General features: G+C 33.9%; 1 protein-coding gene across 1 annotated transcript in view; it reads left to right on the forward strand.

Moving 5' to 3' along the window:
• LOC129235127 (unconventional myosin-Ia-like) overlaps positions 1-23244 on the forward strand; it is a 343494-nt gene that overhangs the window by 174239 nt on the left and 146011 nt on the right. The window contains exon 4 of the mRNA XM_054868818.1: positions 4687-4802. Within this exon, the coding sequence (XP_054724793.1) occupies positions 4687-4802 (116 nt within the window). The remainder of the gene's footprint in view (positions 1-4686; positions 4803-23244) is intronic.

Below are 23244 nucleotides of genomic sequence, written 5' to 3' on the forward strand. Positions count from 1 at the left end.
AGGAGTCGTTATAACGTACGTCGACTGTATGAATTATTCAAATTATTGCGATCTAGGGCATGATAAAAAATGCTTTAATGACATTCAATCTGTTGCACATCGTACATACTGATAATCGAATAAACTGGTAATATGTTGTATAAGATGGGGGAAGGGAGGAAATTCTACAGTATCGCACGATTGTCACAAACAGGGCTAGAGCGCCAAACGCTCATGTGCAAAAATAAAATATGTGGCCCCATCTGTTTCCACGATTTTCAGCAAATGTTATGGCCAGTAGCTACCTATCTATAGATCGAGGTTATGGTTGGAATTTTCATAGTTTTTCCAGAATGTTGATAGAGTTAGAGAGAATGTATTCGAAGTTTTTGATGGTTTTTATTCTTTTTTGAGGAGATACCATTTCTATAATGAGCTTTTATGGTGCGCATCATTATTTAAAAGATTATTTTTTACGGTATTGTGAGTTTTCGTCAAGAGTTATTACGAGGTTTCCTATTATTCCTATTCAGAGTCACAACTGACTACAACTGTATTTATGTCGAGGACTGCATACTAAGTGCCTTGCCTCCATTATTTTATATACCGATAGATGGCAGCACCATCACCGGATCGAACAGTTAATGAGAATTTAGAACTAGTCCAGGAGCTAGTAGCTACCTGGTGCTAGCACCCCCAGAGGTATCGTTTCACTTGGAGGACATTGAGACCACGAGCATATTTAACGTCGCCCAGTCCCCTTTAATGACGACGGTGGGTCTTCGACCATCGAGGTTCGAACTCAGGACCCTCCGGCCCCGAATCCGACACTCTACCGATCGGGCTACCACGGCCCCATTACGAGGTTTAAACAGAGTTTTGAGTAATGTTGGAAGAGCTCTAAAAACCTGTTATTTCAGCATAAATATGTAAAGTAAGAAATAACTACGTCAAAAAGCACAAATTGCATATTACTCCAGAAACGTGTTTCGGCGTTGCAAGGAACGCCTTTTCCAATGGAAAAAATGAATGAGCTTATAGATGATGTCTTTTCATCCATAAGCTCATTTCTTTTTGCATTGAAAAAGGCGTTCCTCGTAACGCCGAAACACGTGTCTGCAGTAATCTGCAATTTGTTCTTTCTGACTTTGTTATTTCTTACTTTACTTTTCAGCACAAAGGTAAATACTTATCTTTGCTTAAATATGATTTAAACTCATACTGGAGGATAGGTACTCTATTTTTTTTAGAACATAAAGAGCTTGGAATGGGTTGCAGAAGTAGATATCGACCATAAAAGAAGTTGTACGTGCGAAACAACAGAGAATTATGAATTAAAGAAAAGAAGATTTCTCCGTTTCTTAAAATATCGGGGGATATGATGACACCAGCGGTATACAGAAGTGTGATATTACGGAGCTGTACTGTTTAAGTGTGTGTTTCTTATTCACTTCGTCATTTATTTGCAACTTCACGAATGGGGCCGTGGTAGCCCGATCGGTAGAGTGTCGGATTCGGTGGCGGAGGGTCCTGGGTTCGAACCTCGATGGTCGAAGACCCACCGTCGTCATTAAAGGGGACTGGGCGACGTTAAATATGCTCGTGGTCTCAATGTCCTCCAAGTGAAACGATACCTCTGGGGGTGCTAGCACCAGGTAGCTATTAGCTCCTGGACTAGTTCTAAATTCTCATTAACTGTTCGACCCGGTGATGGTGCTGCCATCTATCGGTATATAAAATAATGGAGGCAACTCACTTAGTATGCAGTCCTCGACATAAATACAGTTGTAGTCAGTTGTGACTCTGAATAGGAATAGGAATAGGAACTTTACGAATGATTGCAAACCAATTTAAAACAATTAGTGTCATTCTTTTTTTTTTTTTTTTTGAAATTTAATACAATTAATGCAATGTCTCAAACTTGCATAAGACACTAAATCTTGGTATTTGAGATAATGTGAATGGCTTGAACATTCATCAGTACTAATAATAAAGCAAAACATGTGCTTTAATGTTTTTGCTTGAATTTCAAATATGTTTTTGCACTTTCTGTGTTAGGTAAAGAAATAAAACGCGCGATTTTCCTCTTTTATTTTTAGTAATTTAAGGTTGCGTTTACTTGGGAAAACTTCAGACCTGATTGCATCTTTTAAAAATTTTCTCAAAATCAAAAAAAAAAAAAAAAAAACTGATTTTTTAAAAATATTGGCTAACCAGTTCGTCATCGTCGGCGCTAATTCTTAATTCCGCTGTATAGCATAGGTATAGATCTAATATAATATTACTATACGTATACAAATAGAAATTTTGTTTATATGAAGACAAACTAATCATTCGCCATTGATAAGTTTGCTTAAATTTAAACTCACGTATAACGCTGTGACGGAGTAAGTAGTACTAGTGATGTGCTGGATCGTTAAAAAAGTAGATTCGCGGATACGGATACGGATCCGGATCATTAGTGTCAAGATCCGCGGATACGGATACGGATCTCAAAATATTTTTTTCCCAATTCAATTATCCAAGTGTAAAACTTGTTACGGAAGGTATTCCCGTCAGAATAATGGCAGTTTTTTCAAAAAATGTCAACTGCGGCAAAAATATAATCAAGACTGCGATTTACTCTTTAAAGAAATCTCCGTTAAAATTGAGGGAGAGTTGGAAGGAATGGGTCAGCGCTGCATTAATGTTTAGATGGAATGTGAAAAATTATTTCTAGCTTACTCGGTAGATGTAGGATACAGGAGCAAGAGTGTAAAGCTGCTACTGGACAGGCTAGAAATATTTTTTCACATTTTATTTCAGCATAAATGCAGCGCTGACCCATTCCATCGAACTTCTCCGATCGACGAAATACAGAGCCGGGAACAGCTTTACAAACAGTAAATAGAGAATTTAGTCTCACTTTTTTTGAAGGATGCCGAGAAAAACAAAAATGAAGAATAACAGAAACCCCAATTCAATAACAAAAACTAATATTAAATTAAAAATTAAAAAAACAAAACATGTCCCAGAGAGCCGAACTCATATTAAAATGAATTTCGCGGGTCAGAACACACATTTGTAAACAAACATGAGCTGACAGCAGGTAAAAATTTTAAATCATTGAGCTTTTTCTCCTTCTCTTCCGACTATGAAATCACTACTAATCACGCGTATAAAAGCTTAGAATTGCACTTAAAATTTACGTAACAAGATTATAGCTCCTACTGTACATAAGCTGGAAGTTTCAAATAAATATCAAACGCAGAAAACTTCGTTCTCTCAATTAGGGCCAACATTTTTAACGTACGGGTAAATTTTTACTACCATAATCGTGGAAAACGTTAAATCGGTTTTTAATTAATATCTCCGGTAAATAAAGTTCTACAAAAACGATTCTAAGCTAAGAACATACTTTCGATCAAGTCACCTTTTGAACGAAAAATGAACTATCAAAATCGGTTCATCTGTTTAGGAGCTACGATGCGACAAAAAGACACTGATATACACTTTTAAAACTTATTTCCCCTTCCTTTTTGCAACAAGGAAGGGGGTGGGTACAGATTGGCTTCTGAAATGATACCTTATAATTTAAATAGGGAATAAAACCTAATTCAAACGAAATTAAGAGTCTTGTATTCAAATATTTAAAGATTTTTAGAACAGAAATGATCCGTTTAAGATCCGTCGAAAAGTAACGGATACGGATACGGATATAGATCTTTATTTTCCCTCGGATATCCGCGGATACGGATACGGATATCCGGAACATCACTAGTAAGTACACTTTACTAGTATTTTAGCGAAATTAAACGTGTCTTTGAAAAAAATTCTTACTTTGAAAATTTTAAATTATGCTGAAAGATCACTTCAGGTGATTTCTTGTAATGGTCATACCTAAGGCATGAAAACGATCGAAATAAGCATGAAATGAACGAAAAGAAAAGGCGAACAAAATGGTGGAATCAAGCAAGTGATATGAAATATATATTTAAAAAAAGTCTTTGTCGTGGCCTCAACATACAACTTCCTTCCGTGTTGTGTTTAATAACTATTAGCATTCCAGTACTGCGTACAGCGGTAAAACCTAAGGCGCATCACTAAAAGGTGTGGTAATGTAGAGAAAAGTAGTGTGTACATTTGTTACCGTAAACCGGGGTTACTTTGATACAAGTTTCGCATATTTTGTATTGTAGCACCCTCTTTTTTTCAAGATATTTCAGCAATTCTTGAACCAAGCGATAGCTCAACATCTCAGCTTTAAATTGCCGTTAGAAATTTTTCGATATATTGAATAGGAAGGGAAGGGGGGGGGGGGGTCATTTTTTTTATTAATGTTACCCCATCATCCGGGGTTACTTTGTAACAACGTGTTTTCTCCATCTAAAACGACTGTTTCGGTGGTTTGTAATAAAGTTACCCCATCCCCACATAAATCAGTGTTGCCAAAACCATTTTACTGTTTCAATCAATTGGCGTTGTCAGCGCACCCTGAAACGTGATTCTTGAAACCCCCAGACCACCAGGGGGTAGCCAATTGTAAAATTAAGCCCGCCAGAACGGTTCAAAAATGAAAAACAGATTTTTATAAAGTTACCCCGTCAGTAACCCCGGTTTACGGTACTTTATTATTATTATTCTCTTATATTTATTATTGTTTTGCCTTTCTGAATGCTGTGAATTCAAGTGATTAACGAATTAACGAAAGAACATCTGGTTTTGCAGACGTACATCGGAAACGTGGTGGTATCTGTGAATCCGTACAAGAAACTGGCACTGTACACCACGGACGTCATCCACGCCTACCAACGCTGCTGCATGTACGAGCTACCACCACACATGTAAGTATGCCTCCAGCTTAAATCATAGCCTGATTGCCATCCACAAACATTAATTTCTACGCATTTAGCCTTCTATCCAACCACACTGTAAAAAAATTCCGAAACGTTACTGGGTATTTCCGTGTCACGTTTCGGGATTTTAATGGTTTTTATCCACTTCCTGGAAATATTAAGTATTCTTGACAAAAAGTTTCCTGAATTGCTACAAGTCGCAAGAATGCAGACTTTTCATTGTTGTAAAAAATAGTTTTAGCTCCCAGTTTAACGATTAAGTGAGCGTATTTATAAAGTGTATCGGCTTTACTTCAAGTACGGCCCATCCATGCTAATTAAACTCCCAAAGGGAGCGAAAAAGTGTGAACTGCATTGCTTTGCAAGATTTGCAGGCAAGTAAAATTCTCGTTACTTACTTGCAATTCTCGCATAGCTTTGGCCATGTTTGCAACAATGTTTCCTTTAACTTCCTTGATAAATTAGAATGATGCCAAGATATTATTTCTAGGGACACGACTGGTTTTAAACGGGAAGATTTCTGAATTTTTTAGGAGGCTTCCAGGATAATATCAGGAAGGTTACTGAATTTTAGCGGAAAAAGTTCCTATAATTTGCAAGATATTTTACTGGCAGATATTGGGCACATCAGCTGCCCGTTATTTTCCAGGAACATTTCTGAATCGTTTTTACAGTGCAAAGACCATTCCTTTTTTAACCTTTACATACACTGTAAAAACGATTCAGAAACGTTCCTGGAAAATAATGGGCAGCTGATGTGGCCAATTTCTGCCAGTAACATATTTTGCAAAATCCAGGAACGTTTTTCGCTAACATTCAGTAACCTTTCTGATGATATCCTGGAAGCCTCCTGAAAAATTCAGAAATCGTCCCGTTAAAAGCCAGTCGAGTCTCAGAGTAAACTTAGGAAGGTATAATATATTAGCTTGGCATCTTTCTGATTTACCAAGGAAGTTCCAAGAGCATTATTGCAAACATGGCCAAAGCTAAGCCAGAATTGCTGGTAAGTAACGAGAATTTTACTCGCCGGCAAATTCTTGCAAAGCAACGTAGTTCATCATCGCTTCCTTTGGGAGCTTAATTAGCACGGACGGGCCGTAATTCAACTGAAGCCGGTACGATTTATAAATACACACAGTTAATCTTTAAACTGGGAGATGAAAATATTTTTCACAACAGCGAAAAGTCTGCATTCATGCAACTTGTAGCAATTCAGGAAAATTTTTGACAGTGATACTTGATTTTTCCAGGAAGTGGATGAAAATCATTACCATCCCGAAACGTAACACGGAAATACCCAGTAACGTTTCGGATTTTTTTTACGGTGTAGTATTTTTACTGTACATCATAAAAACAAAACATCAAATACTATTCCTGATAATACAATATGCCACTTCACACTTACAGAGAGTCTCTGCGAGTCCCAATGGTCACAGTCGCAAGTGACAGAATTGTGATGTCTTACGAAAGTCGTACTGTGACACATTTTGACATGCTTTTTGTTACATGCAACGACTTCACTGCAAAGTTACGGCAGCACTTAGTTTGTGAGCGGTCACTTAGTGACGTTACGAAGACGTAACTGGAACGTCAATGTGTGACGGCACTGCAGGCAGACATTCAGAAGTTACTGCTGCGACTGATGTTTCGCGACCGTCGTGTGACAGGGATCCTTACGTCACCGTCACGTGACTATCAAATAAAGGTCCAATTTTCGTCAGTGTATTATTAGAAATTGCATAATCAACGCTAAGGTCATAGTAAATTTATAATAAAGATGTAACTCTTGGTTGAAACAACTTCATTTTAAAAAAAAATAAATAAAAATAAAAATATTAAAAAAAACATAAAAACGTACATATATGAGACACTGCTGTAGGTCCAAAACTAAGGGTTAACAACAATCGTAATCGTTAAGCGAGCCGTTCTCCAGATGTGCAATCATGCTAAGAGGTCATTTATGAAGTACGTTATTCTGTAAACAAACTCGTCACAAATATTTTATAAGAATGTAAACCATTTCCTTAATTGCCTTATTATACGATTTTCATCGACATATCTCCAACTAAAAGCAATCCCGTTACAATAGGAATATGCATCCGAATGCAAACAATGTCTTATTACCTTATTATGTGATTTTAATCGACATCTCTCCTACTAATCTAACAAGTTAAATTTTCCTTTAAATAACCTTTCGATTATAAATATTCTAATAAAGAAAAAAATTTCTAAATAAAGAAAAAGCTAATTTCTCAAAAAATATACTCAAAATTTTTCAAGAAAAATGAAATAAAAAAATTTTTGAAAAAAAAAAATAGAACCGACTTCAAAATTGCTCTAAAAAGTGAAAAATAATTTTATTCTTGAAACACCATCGATAATACTTTTAAACATAATTTTTGAAGTTGGCGCAAAAACGATCGATAAAATCATTCACAGCCATAACTCAACTACAAGTATAAATTTTACCAGGTCCAGTTTCTTCACTACCACATGCATTACGCATTGATGACAGCATATTTGAGTAACGATATAACTGTTTCGTTCCTAACTTTGGATGATTTTTTGATAGAAATATGAACGAAGCATGGTTACAATGGATTTTACTTTTTGTTTTTGCGCCAACTTCAAAAATTATGTTTAAAAGTATTATCGATGGTGTTTCAAGAATAAAATTATTTTTCACTTTTTAGAGCAATTTTGAAGTCGGTTCTATTTTTTTTTTCAAAAATTTTTTATTTCATTCTTTTTAGTGTAAATGTAGATATTTCAGTAAAAGTAAGAAGTTACCTAGTAAGAAGTTCGGCTCTATATCACTGTATTGCTTTAGAAAAGCCTTTATTCAAAATCATCATTACAATTACTATTAATGTTACTGTTATATGGCACCAAACTTTTATAACAATGAGTTTCATATTGTCGCGTAGATGAAGATAGCGAAGACAATGTGAAAGCCAAATGAAGCGAATACTCGTTAGTCTCAACTCGAGATCTTTATTCAGAACCACGAATGAACGTTACATCTCCTTATATACAACTTGAGAAAGTGCTGGAACTTTCCAGACTTGGAAAGATACAGAAATTAATAGAACATTCGAGAAAATACGGGAAACAGTAGAAACAAAATTTTAGTAAAACTCACTTTATCCTAGTCGGGATTTGAACCCGGGTCGCTGGTGTGGGAGGCGAGAATTCTACCACTGAGCCACCGTTATCCAGGATGAAAAAAGCGAACTTCGCTACAATATCATTTTAATTGCATAAAATTTACTGTTTTTTGCCCATAACTTTTTTTCTAAAGAACAAATATGGTCAAACAAAGTAATGGGACCTAAGTTGAGCCATCCCCTATCCATTAAAAAAAGAATCATCAAAATCGGTTCACTAGGTGAGACGCTATGAGTGGACAAACAAAAAAAAAAAAAAACATACATACGGTATGAACTGATAACCGCCTCCTTTTTGAAGTCGGTTAAAAATGTCAAAAAATGTCTCTCTCTCTCTCTCTCTCTCAAAAAGAAAAAAAAAATGAGGGCATAAAACATTTTTTTAAGCATTAAAGGAAGTTTTATCCCTCTTACTTTTTCTTTTTTAATTTCACAAAATAATAATAATAACAAAATAATAATAAATATAACAATAGTAGTAATTGTAGTAATAGCAATAGAATAATAGTAGTAATAAAAGTAACAGGAATAGTAATAATAGTAGAAAGAGTAGTAATAGTTCAAATGCACTACCAGTTCAGTCAATTCCAGCCGAGGACTGCAGTTTCGTGCTTATTAGCACTCATCAGCCCGGCATAGGAAGTGACTGCTGGAGGTGGAAACCTCATAAGGAAGCCAAGAGTGCCAAACAAACTGGTAGCTAATATACAATTAGCACAAACCAGACGAGAGACCGAAGCAATGGTTCGGTTCAACTTGAAGACTGATGGCCAGGCATGTTATATTCAGTAAGTTACCGCCCTATAGCCAGGGTTTAGTCAGAAATACATGAAATACACCGTGCTGATGAGTGCTAATAAGCACGAAACTGTAGTTCTCGACTGGAATCGACTGTGCTGGCGGTGTATTTCATGTATTTCTGCCTTAGCCCTGGCTATAGGGCGGTAACTTTCTGAATAGTTATAGTTGTTGTAGTAATAATAATGATAATAATGACAATAATAATAGTAATAAAAATAACAGTAATAACGTAATAATAATGACAGTAGTAATAGTAATAATAATGATATTAATATTGTACTATCAATTGTTTTGTTTCATACCTTTTTTAGAAATCATATTCTTATTTTTTATTTGTAATTTTGATCGTTTAAAAAGTATTGACTGCCATAAAAATGAAGAAAAGACATCATAGAGAAAAGTAAACGTATTAGAAATACTTCCTGATACATTTTGCATGAAAAATGAAGTTCGTTTGATGCGTTTATGCATACCGTAAACAAAGTTCATATGTTTGCTTTATCTTTATTTTTGGCACTTCCGAAGATTCAATTTCGCTAATGAAATTTAGCGCGAATTCCGAAAAATATCGACAGCCCGAAGAAACCTCCCATTTTATTTCGCTCAATTTCAGATAATTTTCCGCCGAGCCCTATCCCTATCTTGTGAGCAAATTGTTTAAACTCAACACACCTGGTTAAACTTTCATTTTTCCGCCCATAAATGGGGAGCCATAAATATTGCCCTGCGTTCTTTTCATTCGCTTTTATGAAGAAGTTTAAACTGTCGTTTCATCAGCTATGAATGGTGAATATTTTCAGCTATTAAATAGCTTTTTCTTTATTCGGAGCCGTAAAAGGCTGTCCATACCATTAAAGATATCCGAAAGCAAGCGAGAAGAGAGATTAAAGGAGAGGCATAAAGTTTTTGGAGCTGTAACATGGACTGATGAGGACAAATCTGTACGGGCATAAACTAGATAGGTAGGTATATTTGTGCGAACAAACCGTGTAATGGGAAAACTTAAAACCGATTGAATTATTTTTAGTTCGATTTGTGAGTTAGAAATGAGCTTGTTTTTGGTAAGATCCCTATATAAACGAGCCGACGCATCAGCTTAAGATTAGCCATTTTGGATCGAAGCGCGTGTTTGGGAGGTTGTCTTTTCTTACGAATTATCGCGTTTGGTGATTGTTCACTGTGAGCAATCATTAGCGGCACGTGAATTGTTTACTAAGTAAAATATTATTTTCGACAAACTTGGCGAAATTTGGAACTTTGTTGTGGTAACCCTAGTAGCGCAACAATGAAGAATCCGATCCAAACTGGCTAAACTTAAGCAGATGCGTCGGCCTATCTATATAGCGGCTCTAGTTTTTGGCTAAGAGACAACAAATTTAGATGATGCTTTTCACAGATAGCCTTTTTGGCAACGTGCATTCATTGCTGACAAAGAACACGCTATATAACGCAGCATCATCAATGAATTTAACAAGGTGGATGAGCTGTTCTGTTGAGCAAAATAGCGTAATTTAGGGCAGTATGATCAAGAATTAGAAACATTATTTTGCTTTTAAGTTCATCTAGGTTTTGTTATCAAGCGCGGTATGATCATGAAATTCTGGAGCTTGAATTATGCTTTCATGTTGAGAAGAATTGAGTGATAGCGTTTTGCAGGATATTTAAAGTAATCAATACGCTTTTACATTCAATACAGCTATGTGATATTAAATGGTAAAAATTGTCAAGAACTTTATTATGCTGCTGTGTTAAGAATGACCACATAATTTAGTACAAACCTTCAAAAAACTTATAAACGGTAATTTGCTGCTCTTGGTGACAAGATTGTGTGCTGTAGTATAGTACAAATTATGAAGTTTTATTATATAGATTATCAAGTTAATACGCTCTTTTATTGGGTTAGATTGCATGATTTTGTTTGACACCAGGATTTATCAATATAAGATGTATAATAAACAAAATGTCGAGGTGTCACGCCCTACCTAGGCAGAAACGTAAAAGAAAAATAACAGAAAATAAAAGATAATACCTCTTGCCTCTCTTAATGTAGGTCCAGGTGCTGTGTAAAATTTATCATGACCAAAAACTAAGATAAAAAATTTTTATTGCATAAAAACAAAATTACGTCTTTGGGACATATTAATGTGTCACTTGAGGTAACATCACCAAACTTGTTGAAATAAGCAAAAAGCATTTAAAACAAACTAAATAAATGCAAATTAATACAAATCACAATATGAGCAACGAAATGATAAATTAAAATCAATTTTAATCTAGCAAAATGATAAATAAATGATAAATAAAGGTTAAGAGTGACATTTTAAAAAAATGTCACTCTTACCCTTCACTTTGTTATAAAGCTGTAATTAAATCTAAAAATTCGCTGAAAATGGCTGCAGTGTATGCGTAAAACTTCTTTATACACAAATGCTCTTAAAAAGTCAACATAGGCGTACTCTGTTGCTGAATCTCGAAGCAAAATTACTGGGGCGTTTTACCAGGCAAAGTGTGATACCCCGACTTACTCTAGGTTGTTATAGTGCTGGTGACTCTGGTACTTTACTGTTTGCTCGACCTTAGATACGCTCATTTATATTGGTATTAAAAGAGGAAATATTCTTAGAAAGGCGCAACTCCAATGACAGCTATCGCAATGCAAACCGGTCTTCTTCCTCTCTATTTTAGCAAATAAAATCGTTTAATATTCAGCGGATTGGAAGTCAACTTTCCCGAGTCAGACTATATGTTGAGTTATACAACATGATTCACTCCAGTGTCATAGAGCGATTAAGGAGCCTCAATACGGTTACGATAAGGGTCATTCCATGTCAAGTGATCCAAAATTTGGGAAATTTTTTCCCTCACCCTTTTGTATTTCTTTGAAATTTGGCTCATCGATTGTACCCTTCAAGGTAATTAAAAGTCCAAATTTTTAGATTTTTATCTCAATTATTTTTTTTATTTATGACACTTTGATTTTTCGAAAAACCCACTTTTTTTCATGGATGCTTGAACATAAAATGGACGATAACTCAGCACCAAATATAGATAGAAAGATTTGGTAAAAACCATTTTTAAGTAAATTAGTTGTTGTTTAATGGGATATGAAACATGACTAATTTCAGAAAAAATTTAATTTTTAAAAAATTAAATTTAAATTTAAAATTTTATTTTCTCAGAAAAGGTATAATGAATTTTTTTAAAAAAATTCTCAAAAATTTGTGTGTATTTTATCTTCATTTGTGCAAAGTTTCAAGTTGGGATCTCAATGGGATCATATTTTTATGAATTTTTAAATAAAATTTGACTTATGAAATAATGACATTTTTCCGATTTTAACTAGTTAAATATGGGGCTCTCTTACTGGGGATGGTCAAGTAAGTAGTAATTGATCATGACTATGCTTGAAATGAGCTGACATGAATTTGTAGATTGGTAAGCTCCCCCTCCCCCACCACCACCACTTTTAATCTTTTTTTTCAAAACTTTTCAAAATGTAAAAAATACATATATAAATAAATAAATAAAAAACAAAATGAATAGTAAACTTATTAAAAGTTGGTAGATGTTCTTTTTTAAAACAAAAAAAGCCCCCCCCCCCCGCTCCACCACTTTTATTATTTTTTTTCAAAACTATTTTCAAAATCTAAAAAATAAATAAACGAATAATATAAAACAAAATGGATAGAAAACATATTAAAAGCTGGTAAATGTTCTTCTTGAAAGCAAGACGAAGTACATTACCCCCCCCCCCCCCACACACACATACGATTAAAACTATTCTAGTATCACGCATCACCTGATGATTTTTTTTTTCCAGACCAAGTGTTTCTTTTTCAATCCGAACTTCACAAAGTGTACTTGATTAATTCACTATCTGATAAGGAAAGTTATGATTCATTTCATCTCCTACCCCTGCACCAACTTTCAATTTTGGAGGGAGGAAAGAACTAGTTTGCCCCAAGATCAAGGAAAATGGGAGTGTTTCCCCCGTGTTGTTCCATTCTTTTCACACTAAACTAAAATAATTCTAAGTATCAGATCATATGTCTGTCTGCATAAAACCAACTGTCTTTCTACAATATTTGGAGTGCAGCTTTTTTTCTTTTCTTTAATGCTAGTTTTCCTTTTAATATCAGTAGTAAAGGAGAGCAAAGCAGCGATATCTATTTATACATATATTAAAAGCAGTTATAGAGCAAAAAAAATTTCTTTAGTTTGAGCATAACCTTCCATGTTGTTAAGCTTCGTTCCAGATTGCCCCCCCCCCCCCTCCCCCGTACCGTCCCACTTTCCGAAAGAAAAAAAAAAGCTGCAAATGAGTGGTTCTATTTGTTTGTTAAAGCTTTTCTGACTTTAAGCTTTTATGATCCTGCCCCCCCCTCCCCATTTATAAGCCTTAGTCACTACTGATGTTTAGCAGCGTGCGTCCCAGTTTATTATGATTATAACTCTTACGTGCCAGCTTTTTTTTTAATACAGTTTTAAATAAATAAATTAATTAATTAATTAATAAATATATATATATATATATATATATATATATATATATATATATATATATATATATATATATAAAGTGGTTGTGTGGCGGAGGGGGGGGGGGGGGGGTACTAATCTGCAAATTCATGTCAGCTCATTTCAAGCATAGACTTGATCAATTGCTACTTACTAGACCATCCCCAGTAAGAGAGCCCCATATTTAACTAGTTAAAATCGGAAAAATGTCATTATTTTATAAGTCAAATTTTATTTAAAAATTCATAAAAATATGATCCAATTGAGATCCCAACTTGAAACTTTGCACAAATGAAGATAAAATACACACAAATGTTTGAGAATTTTTTTAAAAAAATTCATAATACCTTTTTTGAGAAATTTAAATTTTAAATTTAAGTTTCATTTTTTAAAATTTAATTTTTTCTGAAATTAGTCATGTTTCATATCCCATTAAACAACAACTAATTTACTTAAAAATGGTTTTTACCAAATCTTTCTATCTATATTTGGTGCTGAGTTATCGTCCATTTTATGTTCAAGCATCCATGAAAAAAAGTGGGTTTTTCGAAAAATCAAAGTGTCATAAATAAAAAAAATAATTGAGATAAAAATCTAAAAATTTGGACTTTTAATTACCTCGAAGGGTACAACTGATGAGCCAAATTTCAAAGAAATACAAAAAGGTGAGGGGAAACACTTTGGATCACTTGACATGGAATGACCCATAAGTAAAATCATATGTTCAGTAAATTACCGCCAATTAGCCATGTATAAAATCATATGGTTTAATGCGGCATCATAAATTGATTTATAAACCTCGCCTCCCAACAAGGTTGCAAACACTGAGTGAGACAGAATCACATCTCTAACAGTATGCAGGCATTACAGCTTACAACTGAAAACGAGCTGATGTGTGCATCACATGACTTCCTTTTACTCCAATTGACTGTCATTTCCCCATTATTGGCAATTTTAATGTGATTCAATAGTTTACTCTCTAAATATCGCCCCCAGTGGCCTAATTGAAACCAGATTTTTTAAAAAAATCGCCAAATTTGTCGCCGAGTTGGTGACAAAAATTGGCGACCAAAAGATTGGCGAGTATCAGACAAATTATAATACAACTTGAGTTTACAACGAAATTAACAATGATTTCCCCCCCAAAAAGGGGCAAAAGACCGAATGCAACCAAAGAGGGAGGTGTACAATTAGACCCCACTAGGAGTCTAAGTACCAAATTTCAACTTTCTAGGACGTTCCATTCTTGAGTTATGCGACATACATACACGCATACACACATACGTACATACGCACATACATACGTACATACAGACGTCACGAGAAAACTCGTTGTAATTAACTCTGGGATCGTCAAAATGGATATTTCGGGTGTCTGTACGTTCCTAGGCATATATCCATGTGTGGTCGGGTTGAAAAATAAACTCAACATTCATTCGGGGGTGAGCAAAATGGAAATTAAGGCCGAATTTTGAGTAAAATTTTTTCGCGAATACAATATTTCGTTTTGTGGAAAAGGAAGTAAAAAGGCAACTAATAGACGACTAACTGACTTAAAAAATCGGAGAAGCCCTCAATTTTTACTCCTAGAAAAAAACCACGGCATCATTTCAATAAATTCTAAAGTTATCGATTACGTTCGAAATGTCGCCGTTCTTGGCGATTTCTCGTTGAATTCGGAGCCCAAAAATTAGTTGGCAAAAAAGGAAAACGATAGCTTGGTAATTTCTCGCCAAGCCCAAATAACTCCATAAAGAGGCTATTGGTTAAGCAAGAAAACGCATTAAAGTAAAGTTTCATATCGTAACGTTTTTAATAGTTGAAAATACACTAAATTCAGGAAAATTACAACAAATTAAACATAAAAAAAGAAAGAAAATTAATTTGAATTCTGAAATTTTGAATTCAAATTATGTTTTTCGCAATCACGAAGTGAGGCAGGACCCTACTCATTGGAGTTATTGTTTCTAGAAACGGCTCCTGCCCCCCCCCCCCAAGTCTGCCTCTCCTCCTGGGCGGTTACGTGTGCATAGTTGTGTGTGTGTGCGTAGACCTGTGTGTATGCACGTAGGCGTGTGTGAGGATATGTGTGTGAAGTCGTGTGTGTGTGTATGTGTGTGAACGTGCGTGTGTGTAGGACATGGACGCCTCCTACCAGGAGAAGCGGGTAGCTCAAAACCGGAGCAGCCGCGCCGCGCCGCCAGCAGAGTACGGTGGGCGGTGGTGCTGCATAGGCTTCTGGTCCAAGTTGAAAAAGGCACGGACACCAAAAATGGTCAAATGAGAACAATAAGCAATCGTGATTGCTCAAAAAAAATAACAACTAGTCGCAATATATTTTGCAATATGTATAGAAAAATAGATAGGTTCTGTTTTAACTTGGAATTTGCATTCAGGTGCTACAAATCAAGATTTTTGTTGCCAAGGAAAAGTCATGCAGGGGAGCCTCTAAAACCTAAACCCTTGAAACCCAGAACTCCGAACAACTAGAATTGCTTGTGAAGGACATGCCTGAAATTAGATGAACAGAAATTGTTGAATTGTGGCGTTGATTAATAACTGTTCTACCACTTGTAATTGCAACGAATCATTCAATTTTAGCAATTTTTCCTCCGATCACTAATTGTAGTCTTACCGACACCGAATTTAATAACTAGCTAGCTGCGTGCCCGGCGTTGCACGGGCTCCCTAAAAATGAAAGAGATGTCCAGTTTATGTTTTTGTAGCACTCTGACATCAGTTTCTAAGGAATAAATAAATGCGCGTAATGAAGGCTTTGCAAAACACCAGTAAAACATATTTTTTGGCTCTTTGTGCTCATCAATTATCACAAAAGATGAAAATATATGCATTATCAACTATAATCTGTGCTCACGTTAAACTGAAATACGTCTGATAGACTATATCTGAAATATTTATGCACAGTAACAATCAGCTTTTTACATAAAATGACACGTACAGTGGCTCCCAAAAGTCTTCGTACACCTATGACTTTCAACGAAATCGGCCCCAAATCATTGGCTAGAATTAATATTTCGGAATAGGTATTTAATTATAAGATCTATGATCAATTTTTAACAAAACTGCATGAAAAGTGTTTAAAAAATATTAAAACTTAATTTTTTAAAAATCAAAAACCGAAAAGTGCAGGAAATTTTATCTCACAAAAGTTTTCGTACACTTAATAAAATGTCTATATATTATTGAATAATCTAACTTTTGATTAAGTTATTAATTAGTACAATATCATACAATATTCATAACAACTTTTAAACGTCTGGGAATAGATTTCATTCCTTTTTCTTTCTGTTTTTTTTTTCTTTTTTTTCTTTTTTTTTTTTTTTTTTTTTTTGCGTAATTTCTGAGTAAGTATTCAACCACACTTCGAATATTACTGTTTCTAGCTCTATTTTCGTTTCAAAGCCGTATTTTCGTAATCTAGCCTACATATATCTCTAAATACGTTACATTAAGTTCAAATCTAGAGATTGAAGGGGTATTTTCTAACTTTAGTACAGTTTTTAAGGCACTAGAGGCAAACGTTGAAAACCGTGTGCTTCTTATCGTTATCTTGATAAAAAACAAAGTTGTTTCCAATAACCAAATTTTTGGCTAAGAGCTCAAAATTGGTTTTTAAAATATTTAAAGGAACAGCATGATTCATTATTTCATCAAAAAATTACAAACTACCAAGTCCTGATGCTGATATGCACCCTCACACTAAAACACCTTTACGTCCTAATTAACTGATCCAACTAAGTTCTTAAGATTAAGTTCCTAATTTTTTCTTCTACTTACAGTTATACAACAATTTAACCAAAAATGTTAAATTAATTTTTATCTGTAAGTAAGACATGATTCTAAACTGTTTTTAGCTTATTTATCATTGATTTTGGGACGAAAAGCGTAAGCTTTCTGTTTTTCGCACGACCAAGAAAATTTCTGCGGGAAGAGGTCCCATTTAATCCAGCTAATCAAAGAACTTGGCGAACAATTTTAGGTGAAAATTAAATGTAAAATGTTTCATTTAACTCTGCAGAAACTTTTACAGTACTCAAATGTGTATTTTTCATAAATTTTTTAACTTTAAATCTACGATCACGTTTTTTGAACTTTGCCGGTTGACCTTTTCTTACCTTGTTTTCGGTCCGATTCCTTTCTTTAAAGCATTTTATCAAGCACTTTACTATACAAACAAATAAATGAACTAATTTAAAGACATTCCAAACCAATTTACCACTACTGTGGGAAGAAAATTCAAATTTTGAATGGCTTTTGCGGTTTTTTTTTACGAATACCAGCCATTTTACAGTAATAAGCAATATATTAAGGTATAAATAAACAAAAAATTAAGGACAAATGACTTATAAGGGTCAACACAATGCAAAAATATTAATAAAACGGCATATGATAATTTTAATTATGAATTCATTCGAAAATATTTGAGTGTACGATGACATTTGTGGCGTGTTATTTCTCTGTCTCTTCGTTTTCTGACCCATTTCAAAAAGAAGATCCGTCAATATTTTGAAAAAAAAAAACAGTGGGTCATAATTAGAATGACATAGGAATGACGTGAAAAAATATTGGACTTTATATTCGAATTCAGTTTTGAGTTATTTTGGGTTTACTAAAAAATTTCAAAGTGTACGAACACTTTTGGGAGCCACTGTATTGCTTGGTTGATTAAGTGTAACTAAAGCACCAAGACTTAATAAATACCAATAAGCATTAATTTAATACCAATTCATCAGATTGCAATTAAACTTTAGTTAAAATCCTAAAAAACAATATTTTTCGTTCAACTCTGTTTCACTTAAAGAAATCCAAACAATCTTAATTTAACGTGTTCTATTAACGATACAAAATGTATTTCAAAAGTAAAAACAAGAAGGGAAAAGAGAGTTATTACAATTCGAAAACTCACCCATGTGACGGGAAAAAGTCCAACAAAATAAATATAATTAGTCGCACATCCTAAATTTACCAAAATATGAGACTGGTAATGATAAACTTACACTACAATAAATAAACATAACTAAAGAAATTGCCGAAAATAGTTAAGAACGTTGACTAAAAAATAAAAAAAGGGACAGACGATAAAATAAAGGCTATGTCGGAATAGAGCAACCAATTTTAAACTAATTTAAAATGAAATTGTAGATGGAACCGTTGTTTTAAGATTTGGCAGCAGCCAAAAAATTCTATTTTAAAACAATTATTAGAATTTTATTTGCTCACCCATTTTCAAAATGGCAACAGGAAAGAATCGTGAAATAACGTTTAAATTAATATCTCCGCGAATTAAAGTCGTACAATTACGAGATTTTGTTCTATTGTTTACTTTGGAAAATCTCGAATTGATCGGTATCTCGTTCGATCTCGATTCGCAGCGGTTGTCGAGAAGATCGATCTTCAGATGGACAGACAGGCGGACGCGAACAGGTTTAAATAGTATGGATAATTTTTTACCACTTTCTCCTTCGCTTAGTATTTCAAGTATTTTTTTAACTATACAGGCACGTTATTAACTTCTTCCCGACATTTTGCTGTACACCTAATCTGCGATGAGCTGTTAAGAAAAAGTTTATAGACAACAGAGGAGAGTTTTACAGTACAAAAAAAAAAAAAAAAATGTACAGTAAATCGTACAATGAAACCTGTGTAAGTTGACCACTTGCGGTGCACTACTTTAGTGGTCAACTTAAAAGGGTGGTCAACTTTACAGGTTTTACCATAGACTAATAATAAGAGTAGACCGAGCTTCCCCAGACTTGCTGATGAAAAAATTGGTTCATGGATACATCATGTGACTGGTGGAAGGTTCGGCGAAAACTTTGGCGGCAGGGTTGCCAGCTGGCAGGATTATCTATAGTTTGGCACTCGGCAGGTATTTTAAGACGTAATGTGTTTATTATAATTTTTTCCCCAGGTGCAGAGATGATTGAACTGTTTTTCTTTTAGTTATGCATTATTTTGACATTAGTAATTAGTTTTTGGTCGCAGTTTTCAGTAACTTTAATTTCATTCGGAACTACTACATCAGCGTTGGCGTAAACGTAATGGCGTAAACGTTTTGCGTTAACGCAAAAATGTACTAATCGGCATCTTAAATTGAAATTGTAGGTAAAAATCTTACCGTTTGCCGATTCTTTTTGGAGTTTGCATCTTTAACTGCTTAGAGAGTTATTGAAATTGACTAAAGAAAATGCACAATACTATCTAAATGAAGAACTCGCTATATTAACAAAATATTTACAACTTAGAATAACAAATTTACAAATCGGACTCCATAAAAGATCATTCTTCCGAGTTCCATCAATTCTATTTATTTTATTTCTCGCTCACGTTGATCGACGATCAACGCCCGCTGTTGCTAGGATATCCACCTGTCACATGGTTTGGTTTATGAGCAGCAAAAGGGTTGCCATAGCTCGTTCTACTCTTATTATTAGTCTATGGGTTTTACTGTACCTAAAAAAATAAACGATTGCAGCGCCAATTGATGCACCACGTGGCTTATAGCGAGTAGCACATTTCACCGTATTTCCTCTCACTCGGGGTGTCCCAACTGGTATGGTGGTCAGCAAACCCGCCTGCCAGTACAAAGGGCTCGCATGTTACGTTTTTCAACTCTTGTTTATTCTACTGTAAAATTTTACAGTAAAGTAGAATTTTACAGTAAAAATTACTGGTAACATGGATAGCAGTAACTTTTACCATAAAATGTCAGGTTTTTTAAAAATAGATCACTCAAAAGACAGTAGAACAGACACTGGTAGAAATACAACCGTGCTCACGTACACTCGCTTAGTGCTTCTTCTCTGCATTTCTTCTTCATCGTACTTATTCCTTTGTTTAAAAAAATAATTAAAATAGGTGAATAATATATTATCCAAAATTTTAAAAGTAGTTTTTTCGGAAAGAGCATGCTTAAAAACATAGAATCTGAAAATTTTTAAAATAAATTCTTTAAGTTTAACATTTTAAAAAAATTACTTAAATCGGTGCTCTTTCAGCGTTTAACGCTTCTGCCGATGACATCACAAATGATAAAATGCCATTCAGTGTTGCCATTCACGGTCCAAAATATTTAATTCGCATCTTTACTCACGTGTATTGGCAACGATATGGTTGATAGCAAGCGTAGAGCGCAATTTTAATTCGCTGCTTGATTATCATAACGTGGAAACGTAGTACAAAGATGCGGCAAAGTGCATCATTTGTGACGTCATAAAGACCACGCCTTGTTTGAAAAATCGGACATTTAAAAAAAAAACTGTTGGGAAAATGAAAGTATTTTCTGGGTCCGTGGTATTTTTTTTTTTTTTTTTTTTGCTCATTCTATCCATTTCAATGACTAAAAGTAGTACTTTTGACTGAAGGAAACCACCCCACTGTAAATTCTTATCCATAGTACGCTATCTTTCTGGTTTTTTCTTCATACATGCGTTTTACGGCTGAAAAACAAAACAGATAATCCCCTTCATTAGATATTGTTATTTTCTTTTTTCTCTTCCATATAATGTTAAAGGATAAAATACAATATAAAACATTTTTTTATTCATTCTTTCTGTCAGGTTCTGTCTTTCTTTTCTTTTTTTCTTTGTTCGAGGAAATCTTTTTTTGCTGTCTGATTTTATGTTCAGAATTATTTAAGGTTTTAAAATTGCCTGTTTTCTATTATTTTGAGTCTTTAAACACTGTTATTCTTAATACAAAAATCAAAGCAGTTTGAAACGCCTAGAATTTTTACTCTGAGACGACAGATACTCAGAACGACAAGTGGTCAAATAGTATGGTGCATCAGACTGTTTTAAGAAACTCGAAGCCAAATTGCTACTTAAGTTAAATTCTCCCAAGGAGAGATGGAAAATGTGCTGAGTTGGCATTTTACTAGCAATTTGGCATTGGGTTTTTCAACATCTCTTCAGAACATAATTTTGACTACTTGTTTTGTTCGAGTTAAAGCTGTAGGCATTTCTAAATCCTTTGAAAGGAGTCAGCACTTTTTTTTAAATCTTTGCATTTAATACAGAGATACTTTTTGGACTATAAAAGAGTTTTTCTTCAAGAAGTCAAAAGAGAGAGAGAGAATAAAAGTTATACAGAAAGTAGCAATGCATTAAAGTTTTTAGGTTAAGTCGTATTTCTCTGCGTTTGTCATAATTTAATAAAATAATAGTTTAAAAAACTAAAAAAAAACACGTTTTCGTAGCAAAATGAACTAAAAAGTGAAAAATAATCTTTGGATGATAGTAGTTGACCAATCACTTAATTTTAATGTAATACAAAAAACCGTGATGTGCTGTCTATTTACATTTTTGCATAGACAACAAATGGAAGAAATTCAAGACAACTGATAAGAAGCCCCCCATGCTATTTTGTATTGCATTAAAATTAAGTGATTGGTCAACTACTATCATCCAAAGATTATTTTGTCCTTTTTAGTTCATTTTGCTACGAAAACGTGTTTTTTTAGTTTTTTAAACTATTATTTTATTTTCTTCTTTTTAGTTCAACTTGTTTTACGAAAAAATATCGATGTATGTGTGCGGAAATCATATCTACATTTCTCTGAAAATTTGAGATGCATTTGAATAAAAGTTTTGTTCAACAATGGTCTGATCAGCAATGAATTTCCAACTGAAGACTCACCTAAATTTTGGCATGAAATTAGTTGAAAACAGTTATATTTCATGTTCTAATTACCTTGGAACATTGGAACAAATATTGTCTGATGCAGAAAAATGAAAGGTTTTTGTAGATATTTTTAAATAATTTTTGCGAGCATTTTTTTATGTATTTTTTTTTTAATTTTTCCTTTTTCACATTGTTGGATTTATGCAAAAATATTGATTAAAATTGAGAAAACTGACAGTTAAAAGAGTTAATTAATTAATTTGATTATAGAATAGTGCATTGTCATCGGGTCTGAGGTCGCGTGCCGAATTTCAAAAGAATCCGATCGCAGGAAGTGGGCGAAATTTGAGCTGCAAGATTCCGTTACAAGATATATACATACATACATACATACATACATACATACATACATACATACATACATACATACAGGTGAAGCTAATAAAAGCGTGTTAAAAACAATGAATATAACAATATCTCTTGACGAGATTAAGTGCTTGTTTAATTTTCCATCCATAACACACATACATGGAGAAAAACCCAGAAACTTAGAATTTCATACGTAAGCGTATTTAATTTTAATGTTTTTACTGTTCGTCATTAACTTTGAAAAATAGAGCAACTGACGATCATTAATGGCAAGATAGATTCATAGTATGACTTTAAATGGACTTATTCGAACACAACTTTACTGTTATCCAGGAATTTTTACCTCTGACTTTAAACTTTTGCCCAGGTTCTACGCAGCGATAGGATGTTAAAGTTTCCCTTTTCCTAAATTACGTTATTTTTTTTCATAAACGAATGAGTTATAATGAATAGAGGACTATTTTTTCAGTTATTCATCTTTGCTTCACCTAAATAACATTTAACTGGGGTCATGATCAAAACAAGACGAAAAATTTTTATTTTACAAAATTTTCCAAAAATTTATTCAAATGTTTGTCCTTACTTTTGAAAAATAAAGTGACTAAAGATCTCTAATGGCAACATTTGTTCATATTTTGGGTTTAAATTAACTTATTCAAACAGAACTTTACCGTAATCCAGGATTGTTTACCTGTAGGTTTATACTTATGTCTAGGTTTCACGTAATGTTAAAATATTAAAGTTACTCTTTTTTTAATCATGTATTTTTACTGATGAGTTATACTGATTTTAGAACTATTTTTTCCAATTATTCATCTTTATTTTAGTAAAAACAAGTTAAACTGAGTTAAATTATGATTAAAACGAAACGTAAATTTTTTTATTCTATAACTAGTGGTACCCGCACGGCTTTGCCCGTAGTTGAAAATTAA

The sequence above is a fragment of the Uloborus diversus genome, chromosome 2 (assembly GCF_026930045.1).
Source record: "Uloborus diversus isolate 005 chromosome 2, Udiv.v.3.1, whole genome shotgun sequence".
Taxonomy (NCBI): Eukaryota; Metazoa; Arthropoda; class Arachnida; order Araneae; family Uloboridae; genus Uloborus; species Uloborus diversus.